The sequence below is a fragment of the Phocoena phocoena genome, chromosome 4 (assembly GCF_963924675.1).
Source record: "Phocoena phocoena chromosome 4, mPhoPho1.1, whole genome shotgun sequence".
Taxonomy (NCBI): domain Eukaryota; kingdom Metazoa; phylum Chordata; class Mammalia; order Artiodactyla; family Phocoenidae; genus Phocoena; species Phocoena phocoena.
Window position 1 is genome coordinate 41,831,557 of NC_089222.1, and position 17,616 is coordinate 41,849,172.

The 17,616-nt window shown below is 40.6% G+C and overlaps 1 protein-coding gene across 1 annotated transcript in view; it reads right to left on the reverse strand.

The window, feature by feature from the left end:
- Positions 1–15,940, reverse strand: part of KPNA4 (karyopherin subunit alpha 4) — a 53,562-nt gene extending 37,622 nt beyond the window's left edge. Inside the window, exon 1 of the mRNA XM_065876005.1 lies at positions 15,872–15,940. Coding sequence (XP_065732077.1) covers positions 15,872–15,940 — 69 coding nt within the window. The remainder of the gene's footprint in view (positions 1–15,871) is intronic.
- Positions 15,941–17,616: the final 1,676 nt, after the last annotated feature.

Genomic DNA, 17,616 nt, shown 5'->3' on the forward strand with positions numbered 1-17,616 from the left:
TTTCAACGTGGCTGTACCAATTTGTATTCCCACCAGCAATGAATGAGGCTTCCCCTTGCTCCACATCCTCACTAACATTGGTTGTCAAGTGTTTTTTCTTTTCTTTTTTTAAACTGTGGTAAAATACACGACATGAAACATACTATCATAACCATTTCTAACTAAAAAATTTTTATTAAAAATTGTAAAATTTGCCATCGTAATAATTCTTAAGTGAAGAGTTCAGTACATTTGCATTTTTGTGCACCCCATGTCCAAAACTCTTTTCATCTCAATATACTGAAACCCTATAACCTATTAAACATCAACTCCCTATTTCCCCTTCCCCCAGGGCAACCACTACGCTACTTTCTGTTTCTATGAATTTTGCTATTCTAGGTACCTAATATAAGTGGAATTGTACAATTTTTGCTTTTTGTGACTTAGCATAATGGCTTCAAGTTTCACCCACATTGTAATGTGCCAGAATTTCCTTTCTTCTTAAGTCAGAATATTCCATTGCATGCATATACCACATTTTATTTGTCCATTCACCCACTGAAGGACACTTGGCTTGCTTCCACCTTTTGACTACTGCAGATAATGCTGCTATGACTATTAAGGGTACAAATACCTCTTTCAGGTCCTTTTCAATTCTTTTGGGCATATTCCGAACCCAGGAGTGGAGTTGGTAATTCTATTTTTAATTTTTTGAGGAATCACCATACCATTTTCCATAGTGGCTGAAAAATTTTGCATTCTCACCAACAGTGTACCATGGTACCAATTTCTCCACATCTTCATCAACGCTTGTTATTTTCTGGGGTTGTTTTTTTTTTTATTTTGGATTTTGTTTTTTCAGTAGTCATTCTAATGGGTATGAGGTGGTATCCCATTATGGCTCTGATCTGCATTTCCTCAATAACTAGTAATGTTGAACACCTTTTCATATGCTTGTTGGCCACTTGTATAACTTCTTTGGAGATATGTTTATTCAAATCCTTTGCCCATTTTAAAATAGAGGTTTATTTTTTTGTTACTGAGTTGTAGGAGTTCTTTATATATTCTGGATGTTAACCACATATTAGATGTGCAAGTATTTTCTCCCATTCCGCCAGTTGCCTTTTCACAATGTTGACTGGGTCCTTTTATGTACAGAAATCTTAACGTTTGATGTAGTCCAATTTACCTATTTTCTCTTTTGTCACCTATGTATGCTTTTGGTGTCATATCCAAGAAATCACTGCTAGTTTCATGTCATGAAGCCTTTGTCCTACGTTTTCTTCTTGTTTTATTGTTTTGTCTTATATTTAGGCTCTTGATACATTTTGAGTTAATTTTTATATATGGTATTAGGTTAGGGTCCAACTTCATTCTTTTGCTTGTGGATAGCAAATATTCCCAGCACCATTTGTTGAAAAGACTGTCCTTTTACCACTGAATGGTCTTGGCACTCTCACCAAAAATAATTTGCCCATACATGCTAGGCTTTATTTCTGGGCTCCCCATTCTATTCCATTGGTCTATATGTCTGACTTTATGCAAGTATCACAGTTGTCATTACTGTAGCTTTGTACTAAGTTTTAAAATCAGGAAGTATGAGACCTCCAACTTTATCTTCTTTTTCAAGATTACTTTTGACTATTTGGGGCCCATTGAGATTCCACATGAATTTTAAGATGGATTTTTCTATTTCTACAAATAATACCACTGAGATTTTGATAAATCCGTAGATTTGCATTAAATCTGTAGATCACTTTGGGTAGTACAGACATTTAACAATAATAAGTCTTTCTATCCATGAACACAGTATGTCTTTCCATTTATTTGTGTCCCCTTTAATTTCCTTCAGCAATATTTTACAGTTTTCAGTGTAAAAGTTTTTCTTCTCATTGGTTAGTTTTATTCCTAAGTATTATATTCCTTTTGATGTTACTGTAAATGGGTATGCCTCTCCATTTCCTTTTCAGGTTGTTCCTTGTTAGTGTTGGTTAATTTTATATCCCACAAGACTGCGTCCCAATGGTTCTCACCCAGGGTGATTTTGCCACTCAGGGGACATTTGGTAATTTCTGGAGACAATTTTGGTTTTTACAACTTGGGGGGAAGGGGACAGACATGCTACTGGAATCAAATGGGCAGAGGCAAGGGATGCTACTAAACATCCTACAACACACAGGGAAGTTTCCCACAACAAAGAATTATCTGGCCCAAGATGTCAACAGTGCCAAACTTAAGAAACTTTGCTATATTCTACTATGAGTTATTCTCATTAGAACCCAAATTAAGTCCAAATATATTTCAAAATATACACAAGAAAAAGGAAACATTCCAAAAGATTAACAGCAATAAGATTATGGAGGATTATTTTATTTTTCCATTTTTCTAAAAAATTTCTACAATTACCATGCCATTACCATTTCAAGAGAAAAAAATTAACTTGGGACTTTCCTGGTGGTCCAGTGGGTAAGACTCTGAGCTCCCAATACAGGGGGGCCAGGTTTGATCTCTGGTCCGGGAACTAGATTCTACATGCATGCCACAACTAAGAAGCCTGCATGCCGCAACTAAGAAGCCCACATGCTGCAACGAAGATCCCACGTGCCGCAACGAAGATCCCACGTGCCGCAACAAAGACCCAGCGCAGCCAAAATAAATAAATATTTTTAAAAAGAGAGAAAAATGAGCTTGATTTGAAAAATCTGATTTAGTCACTAATTCTAATCAGAGTACATGACTCTCTTTTTTTTTTTTCTTTTTTAAAGTTGCATTTGATTTCCACAAGTATTTACTTAAGTGCCACTTATCCGCCAGGCTCTGCGACAAGAATTAAGAATAGAGTGGTATACAAAAGAGACAAGGTTCATACTCTCAGGGAGCTTATAGTCTGATGGAAGAATTTAACATTGAGTAAATACACTAACAAATTATGATACATATTCTCAAGGAAAACAACAAGGGGATTTAACTTTCAACTAGCCTCTTCAGGGATGGCCTCTAAGTAAATGATATTGAAGATTCAAAAGATGAGAAATAAGCAGGCAGGCGAAGGAAAGGGGATGAAGATAAAGGGAGTGGGAAGGGCATTCTGACAGAGCAGCATGTGTGAAAGGCCTGGAGAGAGCTATTAATGTGTTAGAGTTAGAGGAATTAAAAGAAGATGAGTGAGAGCATAGTAAAAGGAGATAAGTAAGAGAGGTAGGAGAAGGAGACAGGGACAAGATTTGGCAAGGCCTTAAAGGTCTCAGTAAGGAGTTTGAAAGCTAAATGTGGTGGGATGCAACTGAAGCAGAGGAGGAGCGTTGATATGATTTACTTATTTTTTAAAAGAACCACGCTGGTTATTTTATGAATTAGAGCAGAGCAATAGCAGAAATAAGGCAACCACTGTAGAGATGAGGTAATAATGATTTGCCCCAGATTTTAACAGTGAGTACAAAGCGAACAGAAAAGTAAGAATGGAGTGACGCTGACTAAATAACATCATACTTACAACCTTATTATAGAGAAACTTCTCTTTCCAGGGATGCTGTTGCAAAGCCAGCAAAGGATGTTACTTATGTGACACCCCCCTTCCCCACACCACAGCTGACTGGTGGAGGAGGTCAAGGGGAAAAGCCAATCCATAAACAGGCCAGCAGTAAAAACAATCTGCCTCAATTTGGGCAGAGCTTATCAGCATAAGCAGATTCTCTCAGTAATTCAACACGAAAATTATATAAAGACTAAGAGAGTCAGTACCCAGGAAAAATAAAATTTAGTAGCTGAATTAGTGGCTGGCAGAGCAGTAGAGCAAAGATCCATGAATTCCTACCAAGATACTCCTACCTGAAATATCTGGGATAATGTGAGAACTGGTTCCTTAATGTTCCTAACACCCCACCCTTATTTGACATAGTCTGAATAAGGGTGTTCCTTGCATTCTCTCTCTCTCTCTTTTTTTTTTTTTTGGCCACATAGCGCGGCTTGTGGGATCTTAATTCCCCGACCAGGGACTGAACCCAGGCCTCTCTGCAGTGAAAGCACCAAGTCCTAACCACTAGACCGCCAAGGAAGTCCCTATTCCTTGCATTTTTAAAAGCTTAATCAAAGAAAGTATCCACTAAAGTGGGATTTTAATTTTACAGAAATTGAGGCTAAAAAAATTATTATAAAGATTTCCTGATGGCATATAGCTCATGAGATGCAATCCTAGGTCTTCTCATTCTAATAATCAACCTTTTCCACAAATCTTAAGGGAAGAGTTATTGGATGCCAAACATTTAGGATATCCTTTCCTTTCAAATTTAAGGTATGTTATTTATTAGAAATTTGAGTTTAGGAAAGAAAGATAAGGGATCTACTACAACACTAGCTCACAGTGGTTAAATATCACCACAGGGTCAGTTTACAGCAGGGATCTGAGAAATCCTGACCTTCTAGAATGTAAAACGATGAGAATGGGAATTTAGCCTGGGTTATTCATTGCTCTAGCCTCACTGCTTACAACAGAACCTCAGACAGAGAAACTGAGTAATTACTCACTGAACAAATGAATTCAATACAGGGAAGGATAGATGAAAAGTGAGTGAAAAAGAGCTGCCAAGAGTTCACCTGTGACCCTTAGGTAGTAGAAAGTTGCCACAAGCCCTACTTATTTCTCTTAATTAAGCTACAACTTTAGTGAGATATAATTCACATACTATACAATTCACTCATTTAAAGTGTAAAATTCTGTCATTTTTAGTATATTCACAAAGTTGCACATCAATCACCACCATCCAATTCCAGATCATATTCTTCACCACAAAAAGCCCTATACCTATTAGCAGCCAGTCCCCATGTGCCCCTTGTCCCAAGGCCTTGGCAACCACTAATCAACTGTCTCTTTGGATTTGCCTATCCTGGACATTTCGTATAAATGTAATTACAGAATATGTGAACTTTTGTGACTGGCTTCTTAGCATTTTTTCAAGGTTCATCCATGTAGTAGCAGTACTTCATTCCTTTTTATGGTAGAATAATATTCCACTGTATGCATATCCAGGTTTTGTTTATCAATTCGTCAGTTGATGGACATTTGGGTTGTTTCCATGTTTTGCCTATTTTAGATAATGCTACTATGAACATTCATGTACAAGTTTTTGTGCAGACACTTGTTTTCAATTCTTTTGGGTTTTATACCTAGGAGTGGAACTGCTGGGTCACATGTTAACCCTTTAACTTTTTAAGGAACTGCCAAACTGCATTCTAAAGTGGCTGCACCATTTTACATTCTCATCAGCCATATATGAGGGTTCCACTTTCTCCACATCCTCATCAACACCTGTTATTGTCTATCTTTTTGCTTACAGCTATGCTAGTAGGTGTGAAGTGGTATCTCATTATGGTTTTCAGCTTAATGACTAATGCTGTTGGATCATACATTTTATTTGTTTATTGGTCCTAAATAAGCTTTGTCATAATTTAAAGATAATACCATTTTAAAGCTGGAGAACAAAAGGGAATTGGGAAAACTTATTCAAGACATGAAGAGAAAAAAGTGTGAAAACTCTGATATAAGATGTTTGAGAAAACAGTTGATCAACAACTCAATTCTGTAGCTATACCTGTGAACACCTCTACATAAGAGTCAAAGGCAAAATAAGAAACCATTCTACATCTGTATTGGATGGTAGTGCTTTATAATTTTGTCTTCAATAGGTTTTTTCTTCCATTCTTCTTACTCTAACAGACAGACCCCTCATTCTTTTGAGAAACCTGTGTTTTAAGTGGAGGTACCAACACCCTCCCCCAACAAAGGCAACCCCCCCACACACACAGCTGGCCTATGGCACATGACTTTGTGCTGGCCAATCAGAGAACCACGTTCCTCTGCCCACAGTGATTAATTCAGGCGTAAGTATGCAATCAAATCTTGATCAGAGTCCTCCCCAGACTTTCATTAGAACTCTTATAATGTGAGCTATGTCTTTAAACTTACTGGGTTATGAGAGCCAGATTCCCCCACTTTGCTTTAACTAATTTTAGCTGGGTTTCTGTTCCCCAAAACAAAACTGTATAATATTAAAAAATCAGCTCTTTCAGCCTAAAGCTATCAGACCTAACTTTTAATATCAACATTATGGAAAAAGTTTATGGTATTTAAAGCCACTATTCTAAACAAAGACAGAAAATATTGGGTTTCATAATTACTAAAGAACCAAGAGTAATGTAACAATTATTCAAAAATCTTAAGACTTTATTTTGCTTTTTTCTTTTCTGGACCTGCAACACCTGAAAGTGGCTAAAGAGGAACAGGGGAATAGGCAGGATGGGTGGCAAAAAGGTTAGGATCATTTAATACAACCAGGTAGAGACTAGCTGTAGGGCCTTCAGAATACAACTACTGTAACTAAATTCACATAACACTTACTTTAAGGAACCATACATGCTGTAAAAACTGAAACAAGTATTACAAGTAGATACTGGGCAACTAAAGCTTTCATTTAAAGAACTAGAAACTGAGACAGAACATAATTTGCTTTCTAATATTAAAAATATGTCTATCACCAAATTATGAAACACCACATTATCTTAGGATTCTGACTTTTGTTTAAAGAAATTTCAGGTTTGCCAAAATACACCATTATTGAAAATGTAATTTACATTAAGTTCAATGTAAATTAAATTTAGGGTAAAAGTGATAGCTAATCAAATTTTGTCCTAACAGTGAATACACAGTAACAGAAAACAGTTTAGCATTGTAAATAATCAAGCTAATCTTGTAGTACCAGTAAATGTCTATAGCCTTAAACCATTTTTCATTACGTGTACCAAATAATGTGAATCAGAGCTATTTTCTGGTTAAATTTACAGTCTTACAGGACAACAGTTACAAAATCTTCATAAAGTATTTACTAACCTACTTACAACACAGGATTAGAGAAATGAAGTCAGAAACTAGTAATTTTGTGACAATTTGGTTAAGCATGCAGGAGGAAGTAGGCTTTCACTTGAGTGCTAATGAAGGGAAAAAGAAGCCTTCTCCAATTCATGTGATGTGATGTGAATTACGGTGCACAGTGGTACAAAAGGAACTGCAAACAAAATGTTAATCTGACAGGGAACACAGGGGGTTATTTGGATGTAATGTATGATGAAGCAAGTTGGTAGAAATAAAAACAGCCACCATTCACTCTACCTGCACTATATGCCATGCACTATTAAGCATTTAAGTAGTTTAAAGAGATTAAGTTAACTTCCATAACTATTAAACAGAGGAACTAGGGTTCAAATCCAGGTGTGACTCCATAGTCCATGTTATTTAACTGTGATACTGTAAAGTCCTTCAATAGTCTTTTATTAATTAAAAGTGACAATCACCTATAACAGAAGCAACAATAATAACACAGACAGTGATTCTCAAAGTGTGGTCAGTGGGCCCCTGTGGGGACACTGAGACCTTTTCAGAGGGTCCACAAGGTCAAAACTATTTTCTTAAATTACTACTACTAATTTTTTTTTATTATGTTAACATTTGCACTGTACTGCACTGCAATGGGTAAAGCCGCTGGTGCTTTACCATGAATTAAGGCAATGTCACCAAGCTGTAATAATAGTCATTGTGTTTCAGTTAAAAAGAAAAAAGACTGTTCACTGAAGAATGTCCTTGATGAGGGGCTTCCCTGGTGGTGTAGTGGTTAAGAATCCTCCTGCCAATGCAGGGGACACGGGTTCAAGCCCTGGTCCGGGAAGATCCCACATCCTGCGAAGCAACTAAGCCCGTGCGCCACAACTATTGAGCCTGTGCTCTAGAGCCCGCGTGCCACAACTACTGATGCTCGTGCACCTAGAGCCTGTGCTCCACAACAAGAGAAGTCACTGCAATGAGAATCCCGTGCACCGCAACGAAAAGTAGCTGCCGCTCACCACAACTAGAGAAAGCCCGTGCACAGCAACAAAGACCCAACGCAGCCAAAAATAAATAAATAAAATAAATTTTTTAAAAAGAGAAAAAAATGTTAAAAAAAAAAAAGAATAATGTCCTTGATGAAACAGTAAAAAAATTACTTTTATTAAAAACAGGCCTTTTGGGCTTCCCTGGTGGCGCAGTGGTTGAGAGTCCACCTGCCGATGCAGGGGACACGAGTTCGTGCCCCGGGTCTGGGAAGATCCCACGTGCCGCGGAGTGGCTGGGCCCGTGAGCCATGGCCGCTGAGCCTGTGCTCAGCCTGTGGAGCCTGTGCTCCACAACGGGAGAGGCCACAGCAGTGAGAGGCCCGCGTACCACACACACACACAAAAAAACGGCCTTTTCTTTCTAACATTTTGTGATGAAATGGGGATTACACATAAACCACTTCTACAGCATACCCCCTTCTGCAGCAGGATGACTGTTTCAGGAAAAAGTATTTGTGGGACTGTTTAAGTTGCTAATTGAACTAGCCACTTTTTTCATGGAACATCACTTTTACTTGAAAGAACAACTGAGAGACAAATTATGGCTACTCAGAAAGTGTCTGGCAGATGTTTTCACAAAAACGAGCAAAGTGAACTTATGGCTTCAAGGAAAACAACTTAAAGTATTTCTTGCTAATGACAAAATTTGAGCTTTCAAGTGAAGATAAGAATTTTGGAAAACTTGTATCTACCACTGTGAGCTTGACAGATTACCAATATTTAAGATTTTTCTGATGAGCTACGTGGCAATGCTAATAATTGTGAATTTTCATTGTAAAATAAATGTGTCAGCATTCGGAAGATCTACACAACTCAGTGAACTAATATTTTCCAAATGACCAATACATGATGTTACAAAATCAGCCATGTCCAAGTGCAAGACAGACCAATGAATTTTAATGTAACAAAGTAAGAAAAGTTTACTAATATGGCTTCAGATTCCACAATGCAACTAACTTTTAAGAAAGTGTTATTTCTGTAGTTTTGGTATATATGGTATGATATAGTATATCAAAGAATAATTTCCTTAATTATCTGAAAAGGCTATTAAACGTTCCTCCCTTTTCCAACTGCCTACTGTGTGAAATTGGATGTTCCTCATATACTTCAACCAAAAGAACATACCAAAAGATTGAATTCAGAAATAGATATGAGGGGGCTTCCCTGGTGGCACAGTGGTTAAGAATCCGCCTGCCAATGCAGGGGACACAGGTTCGAGCCCTGGTCCGGGAAGATTCCACATGCTGCATAGCAACAAAGCCCGTGTGCCACAACTACTGAAGCCTGTGTGCCTGGAGCCTGTGCTCCGCAACAGGAGAAGCCACCGCAATGAGAAGCCCTCGCACTACAACGAAGAGTAGCCCCCGCTCACAGGAACTAGAGAAAGCTTGCACACAGCAACAGAAGACCCAACGCCAAAAAATAAACAAATGAAATAAATCTAAAAAAAAAAAAAAAAGAAAGAAACAGATATGAGAAGTCAGCTATCTTTACTTGAGCCAAACATTAAAGAGACTCAAAAAAATGTTAAGCATGGCCACTCTTCTCACCAAATTTTTTGGGTTTTGAAAAATAAGTTATCTTCGGTAAGAAATTTATGTTTATATAAAACAGCTTTGGGACCTTCCTGGTAACGCAGTGGTTAAGAATCACCTGCCAAGACAGGGGACATGAGCTCGAGCCCTGATCCGGGAAAATCCCCTATGCCGTGCTACAATTAAGCCCATGCACCACAACTACTGAGTCTGCGGTCTAGAGCTCGCGAGCGACAACTACTGAGCCCGTGGGCCACAACTACTGAAGCCTGTGTGCCTAGAGCCCATGCTCCGCAACGAGAAGCCACCGCACCACAACAAAGAGTAGCCCCTACTCGCCACGCGCGCACAGCAACTAAGACCCAAAGCAGCCAAAAATAAATAAATAAATAAATATTTTTTTAAATAACAGCTTTATTAGTGTTATTTTTGAGTTAATATTTTTTAAAATTCTTACTTTTAGTTTCTAAAATGGTAAAAATTGATATTAATAGAAACTCCCAAATAAAGCTTTTAAAAAAAAAATTTTTTTAATACATTTATTTATTTATTTTTGGCTGCATTGCGTCTTCGTTGCTGCACGTGGGCTTTCTCTAGTTGCAGCCAGCAGGGGCTACCCTTTGTTGTGGTGCATGGGCTTCTCACTGCGGTGGCTTCTCTTGTTGCGGAGCACGGGCTCTAGGCACGCAGGCTTCATTAGTTGTGGCACGCAGGCTCAGTAGTTGTGGCTCGCAGGCTCTAGAGCACAGGCTCAGTAGCTGTGGTGCACGGGTTTCGTTGCTCCGCGGCATGTGGGATCTTCCCGGACCATGGCTCGAACCCGTGTCCCCTGCATTGGCAGGCGGACTCTTAACCACTGTGCCACCAGGGAAGTCCCCCAAGTAAAGCTTTTTGAGGGTCCTTATTTTTAACCGTATAAATGGGTCTTGAGCCCCAAAGCTCTGAAAATTTCTGAACTAAGACCGTAACAAGCACATATATATTATCCTTATTTAGTAGGTGCCAATATAAAGATTGTGTTCATTTTATCTGTGGAAGAAAGGAGTCTCCCTCATCCCTGTCTTATTAAACCTAAATGGAAAGCACAGTAAGTAAACAGATTGTGTTCTCTAGTTTAAAGTCCACAAATAAAACACAATTTCCAAAAAGATCTCTGGTTTAAAAAAAAAAAAAAAGGAAACAACACTTACTGAATGCCTATTATACCCCATGTACTATGCTAGGTGCTTTCACATACAGCCTTTTAATCAACTTTGAGATCTGTATTAAGGCTGAGAGAAGTTAAAGGGAGGTAATATAGTACAGTACAAATAGTATTGACTTCACTTTGACATTCCTGAGTTAAGACCATTCCCTTGAATGTTATGCTATTATGTCACTTAACTCTAGAATTTTTTTCTTTACATAATAATACTTCCTACTTACATGACTGAGAGAAATGAGAATACAATTAAAAGCAAATACAGTAGATGCTCAAGAAGTTAGTTCCCTTTAATCAGACTTCTGCTCTGTTCCAAAACTAAACCAGTGAGTACCACAATCATTGTTCAAGGTTAGATTTGACAAGCTCTTATTTCACCATTATAGGCCTCAAGTAGATGAATGCTGCTCCAGTAAACATTTAAAAATATCTTAAGGACCCACAACCACTATCAGATATAAGAGATCAATGTTTAAAAATTACCTACACATTGGGGCTTCCCTGGTGGCGCACTGGTTGAGAGTCTCCCTGCCGATGCAGGGGACACGGGTTCGTGCCCCGGTCCGGGAAGATCCCACATGCCACGAAGCGGCTGGGCCCGTGAGCCATGGCCGCTGAGCCTGCGCGTCCAGAGCCTGTGCTCCGCAACAGGAGAGGCCACAACAGTGAGAGGCCCGCGTACCGCAAAAAAAAAAAAAAAAAAATTACCTACACATTTTTCCTAAAGTTGTTCCATTCTTTTAAAGCTAAATCACTCCTACAACTCTTCCCAATCTTGTTACATGCACATGTGACATACTAGTCTCTATGAAAAATGACATCTTGGTATCTCTAAGAAAATTATCAATGAAGCAATTCTGAAATGGGTTGCCTCATAAACTAGGAAAGCTGAAAGGAAGCACAAAAACAATTATTGAATTCCCAACTATATTTCTATCAGATATTTCATATTGTCACATGCTTGGACTATTATATGAAAAATTAGACAGTGGTTATTTTAAGTATATTAAATATGTTCCAAGATTTGTGATGAGAGAGGTCAGTCTCTAAAAGTTAACAAGACTTAATAGCTTAACAATGCCTTTCATTCTGTACAGTTTAACAAATCACCAAGGCCATTTCTAAACAATAATACAGCTGATCAATTTATTAAACTCTTGCCAACCAAGCAACTATTTTTTCCTGAAGTTCTTATTTGATGCTCTGTGGACAATGACAAGTTTCCAATTATGTAGCATTTTAGTATTCTTTTATTTTTTAGGGTATTTTTCTTAAAGTAGTGTTTTTATAAGATCTAATTATTTTTCTAACATAACTTATGCTCTATTCAATCCTGGATAACCTCAGAACTCCTATAAAAATTATGCAGGTTTATTATTAATATGAGAGAATTCCCCCTCTACTTTTAAAACATAAGCTAGATGAGATTAATTTGCTTTATTCTGACACATTTTTTTAATTTGAAATTTGGTCACTACCCATTTCCTGTGTTGCACTGTGCATACCCAGCTATGGTTACTATCTCAAACTAATAATGATGATCCTCTACCACACTACACAAAAGGAACCACACCCTGAATGTCATCTGACAGTTCCTACAAGTTATTTTAAATGGATACTGACATATAACTTCTTTAATGCTTTTATCTTTCAAGAAGTTAGCACGACCATATTTTGGAGGAGCCAGAATGTAACACAGGAATAACTATCAAACTGAAGGCTATGGAATCAGTTTCAATTCCAACACTTAGAAATTCTGACTTTACAAGGGTCACTAATTCCCTGTGCCCAAACTGCCCTTCAATGAGCAATTACATCTCTCTACATTAAAAATGTTCCCATTAATTTTAAGTTCAACATAACTTATATATGCACAAAGAGAAAAAACAAAAAGCCACCTGCAAATAAGGGAGTTAGAGAATCAGTTCCACTGAATCCTATTAAATCTCCTTCCTCCCCCTAAGAAAAGCTGAAGGTGATAAATGCCTAGAAAATTGCCAGGCATCTTCCTAACATTAACCTATTAATCTTCACAACACTCATGAAGCAGATGTCAAGGACCTCTAGTTTTACAGATAAAAGAACCCTAAGACTAACTGATTCTCCCAAAGTCATATGCAGCTATTAAGAACCTGAAATGTAGCTAGCCCAAATTGAGATACACTGTAAGTGTAAAAGACAGACCAGATTTTGAAGACTAGTATGAAAAGAAGAACATGAAACATCTCATTAAATTTTTTTACACTGATTACATGTTGAAATGGTATTTTGGATATACCAGATTAAATAAAATTTCACTGGACAGCACTGGTCCATACTTCTTTTCAAAGACCTTCCAATGAAACATGTCACTGTAAGATCAACCAAAAAGCAGTATTTTCTTAGAATTTGTTGTAGCACAATACAGAAACCATATTTTGAGGGAGGAGGAAATGGGCATAATTAGTATTTTGAGGGACACAGGCATATATGTATGAATAGATACACAAAATAGGCCTTCTAGTGTTCTCTAAGGATAATAAAAGATGGTTCTAAAAAATAAAATAAAATAAAATAAAATAAAATAAAAGATGGTTCTATCTCATTGCAGGCATATGTGACAGAATAAATCACAAGTGAGGAGAGAGTATGACTTTCCCTTAAAGTCATATTCCATTTCCTTATGTGGAAATGTGAAAATATTCACATTCCTAATGCATACACAGGGTTATCAAAGTCACAAGGATGCCCATAAGGCACAATGAACTTCTCAAAAAAATTTTACCTAATGTGTATTTATAATTATTTTTTAAAGTCACATATCATAATATTGTTCTAATATAGAATCAACACGATCTTATTTTGACTAAAATAATAAGAGATACACAGTAAGGGGAAACATCAATTCAAAAAATAAGGATCACCTGAAAATAGTTTGGCAACTCCACATAAAGTTACCATGTGTTTTGTGACGACCTAGAGGGGTGGGATAGGGAGGGTGGGAGGGAGATGCAAGAGGGAGGGGATATGGGGATATATGTATAAATATAGCTGATTCACTTTGTTATACAGCAGAAACCAACACAACATTGTAAAGCAATTATACTCCAATAAAGATGTTTAATAAATAAAGTTACCATATGACCCACTAATTCCACACCTAGGTGTATAAGCAAATAGAAATGAAAACACAGGTCTACACAAAAATATGTAGATGAATGTTCAGAGCAGCATTATGCGTAATAGTTAAAAAGTGGAAACAATGCAAAAGTCTATCAAGTGATGAATGAATAAACAAAATGTAGTGTATCCACACACTGGAATATTCAGCTATAAAAAGGAATGAAGCACTAATACTTTCTAGTTACAGAGTGTATGAACCTTGAAAACATTATGCTACCTAAAAGAAGCAAGTCACAAAAGATCCCATATTGTATAACTCCATTTATATGAACTATCCAGAATAGGCATATCTAAAAAGACAAAGAGTGACTGCTAGTGAGTTTGGGTTTCTTTTGGGGGTGATGAAAATGTCCTAAGACTGACTGTGCTGATGGCTGCACAACTATGTGAAAACACCAAAAGCCACTTCAAATGGGTGAACTGTATGGTATCTGAATTACATCTCAGCAAAGATGTTAAAAAAAAAAAAAAAGCGCAGCCAGAAATGTAGAGGGAAAAAGGATCAGAAGGATTGTCAAGCATTTAACTGCTATTTCTCTGGATGTTTGTAACTTTGTGGTATTTATGTTTTTAGCTTTTGTAATTTTTTCCCTCATTTTAAATATTAATACTGGTCAAAAAAATGTTTCATTACACAACTAGGTAAACTTAATAAAAGTCGTAAGTTCTACATTTAAATGGCAATTTCTATAGCATATGAATTATCTCAATAAAGATGCTGAAATTTCACTTCAACTAGGAGATAGTCCCTCAAACTAGGAAACCCACTAAGACAGCACTAACTGCCTTGGAAAGTAAATGGCTTTGTGGAAAGTCCAAAAGACAGTTACTATCTCAGGCAAGCAAATGCTCAAAGTTCAGAAACAAATGATGGGAATTTGAAGATATCAGTATAAAAAAGTACAAAGAAACAACATAAAAAATACTACTTGACCACTTTCTCTTAAAAGCTAACCTCCTGATTCAGATGCAGAATGGAAAACAGAAACAAACAAAAACCCCTATTTACCTAGACGCCTAAACCTGAAGGGAAGAAGTCTTCTATTAAAAATCTGTGATGTGGGTGTGTGCTTAGCCCACACACCTTATGTAGCCTAAGAACCTCAGGGGCAGCTGTTACTTAAGATAATGAAGGTTGCTTTTCACCCTTTTCAAATAATAAAACGTGATGGTGCCACTCCACGGCCCACCCCATCCCCCGCTACCACCACCACCGGCAGGTGGAGGGAAAGGATACTGCAGACTAGAGGATGACAGCTTTGTATAACCCTTTGGACTCTATATGCAAGAACGCAGCTGGTGGTCTCTCGGAAGGGGGTAAAGAGATTTGTGAACAAGCTGAAATAAGGGGTATCCTTTGCCTGGAAGAGGACACACCGTGAGCCACATCTTGAATCAGCTATACCCATAGTAAAACACAGGCCGCTGGAAGGCACTGTTAGCATCACCAGGATGGCCTCTCACGCCGGGGGTGTTTTTTTTTCAACGGAGAAGTTGACTCCTGTAGTTTGGAATACTGGGGGGAGGCAAGGGTAAAGCGGGAGTCGGGAAGACCAAAGAAAATGCCTTTAAGTGGAGACGACTCAGGCCTCACTGAGGAAGTTCCGAGACTCACTCGGTCGCCACACGCTAGTCCCCCCCTCCACCTCCCACCGCACTCCTGCCCGCGGCGCCCGACGTCGGTGCGGGAGCGAGAGCCGGAATCTCCGCAGCTACCGGGATGGGGGCCGCAGCACGGCCCTGGCAGCGCGGCACACACACGCCTCCTCCGCACTCGCCGCGCCCGGCCTCCCCGCCGCGCGGCCCAGCCCCTCGCACCCGAGCCGGGCCGGCTCCTCGGGGCAGGCCTAGGCCGCGCCGGCCGTACCCCGGCACCTCGCTCCCCGGCGGAGGCGGACCAGGCCCAACACAAACTTCCCGGCGCGTTAGCACAGGCGTCACGGACGGGCCGGCCCCCAGCGCCATTCCCCCGCGGCCCGGCGGCGGCTCCCGCCCCTACTCCCCACACTCCGAGTCCCGGCGTAGATCGACCCGAGGCCCACGGCCCCCACCCCTCCGGCGCCCCCGAGTTTACCTCCAAGTCGCGGCCTTTGTTCTTGAAATTCTTGAGCCGTTGGTTGTCCAGTTTCTCGTTGTCCGCCATGGCCGGGCCGGTGACTCCTTCCCCCGCCCGGGCCCCGCGGGATCCGCCCCAACCACCACGCCGCACCGACACTCCCAGGAACCGGGCCGCCGCCTGAGCTGCTATGCCCGCCGCGGCGTCGCTTCCTTCCTCCTCTCACCTGCCTCCGTCGCGGCCTTCTCCTCCTCTCCCCGCCCGTTTCCCCCCCCCCCCCCCGCCCTAACCCCAGCGCGACCGCAGCTCCCGCTAAGACAACTGCCGGGCCGAGCGGCGGCAACGGCGGCGGAATGTGCTGCCGGCTGCGAGGGGGAGGAAGCCTCGATCTGAGGGCCCCGGCGCCGCGGCCACGCCCATCGCCGCCAGCCCAGCTCGCCGATTGGCCAACCAGACTCCGGTGCGTTCAACCAATCAGAAAGAACGATGGAGAGCGGGGGCGGAAGAGCGAACGGAAAGGGAAAGCGGGCGACGCTGGGAGGAAGGGGCCGGGGCCGGGGCCGGGGCCGGGCCCCGGAGGCGAGGGGCGCGGCGGGGGCAGAGCCGGGAGCGACCACGTGCCCCCGGAGCAACGGAGAGGAAGCGAAAGAGAATTAGAGGCGGGAAGGGGAAGGGAAAGGAGACGCCAGGGAGCTAGTTGGTTTGCTCATGTGCGGCCCACCCCAGACGTCTGGGGTCCGGGGTCGAAGCCCACTTAAAGTACGTTCTTTTCTTCTTCGGTGAACCTTCTCTTCCAGAGCATTCTTTGCGAGTTCCGCTGGCTTTACAGGAAGTGGGATCTGCGCCTCTGCTCTATCCTGGGTCGGGACAACCCCCTCCTCTCAACCGAGCTCCCTACCCTGGCCGAGGTCTCTGCTCTCTGGGGGCCCGGCTTCGGGGCTTGGACTGGAAGGAGTGACGTGCGTTCGGGAGGCGCAGCGGAAAGCGGTAGGGACAGTGGGTCGAAGAGGCAAAGGACGTTTTAGACGAATCTGATTCATCCTCTCTAACCAAGTCTCGCAACAGGTGGGAACTTGGGCAGCGCTGATGATCCTGTGACGATACCACCCCCTGGATATTTCGTCTTAGAAAGTTAAAGGAGCTCCTCGGCCACAGAGTACTAACTTACGGAAGGCGGGGACCGTGGCACCTGGCATAGGAAATGTAATATTGTAACTCTGTTGAGAAAGGAAATGAGTTCCGAAGATATACATCTCTACCAGAAATGTTATTACCAGAGGCAGAAATAAAACTAGCTACAAAGAACGTACTAAAATGTTTTAGAAAGCGGGAGAAGGAAATGGTTTAAAAATATATTTAAATCCAACTAATAGCTCCTCAAATATGCAGGAGCAATTGGGGTCGGAAGGAAAGCGGGGTGTTTAGAAGCTTTGGGTGTGTTTAAATTTGGCGAGTTAGGGGGAAGAGACCCTTATTCAAACTACTTTGGGAACTTTTACACCTGGTCCCTCCCACTTCCTTACCGGTATATTGTTTGGGGTAGAAGGTGCAGAGATAAAACGTTTAAAATGAGTATAATACCTTTAAAGTCCTCAATACTTTGTATGCTTTGAGCTGCCTAGGTAAACAGAAGCTGTACCTGGAAATAATTCACACTGAACGTTCACTTGAATGTAAATTCACTGCCGATTCTAAGTTTTAAATGATGTTTATTATAAATCTTTATTCCCCAAAAATCTCACTTCAATTAGAAGTAACATTGC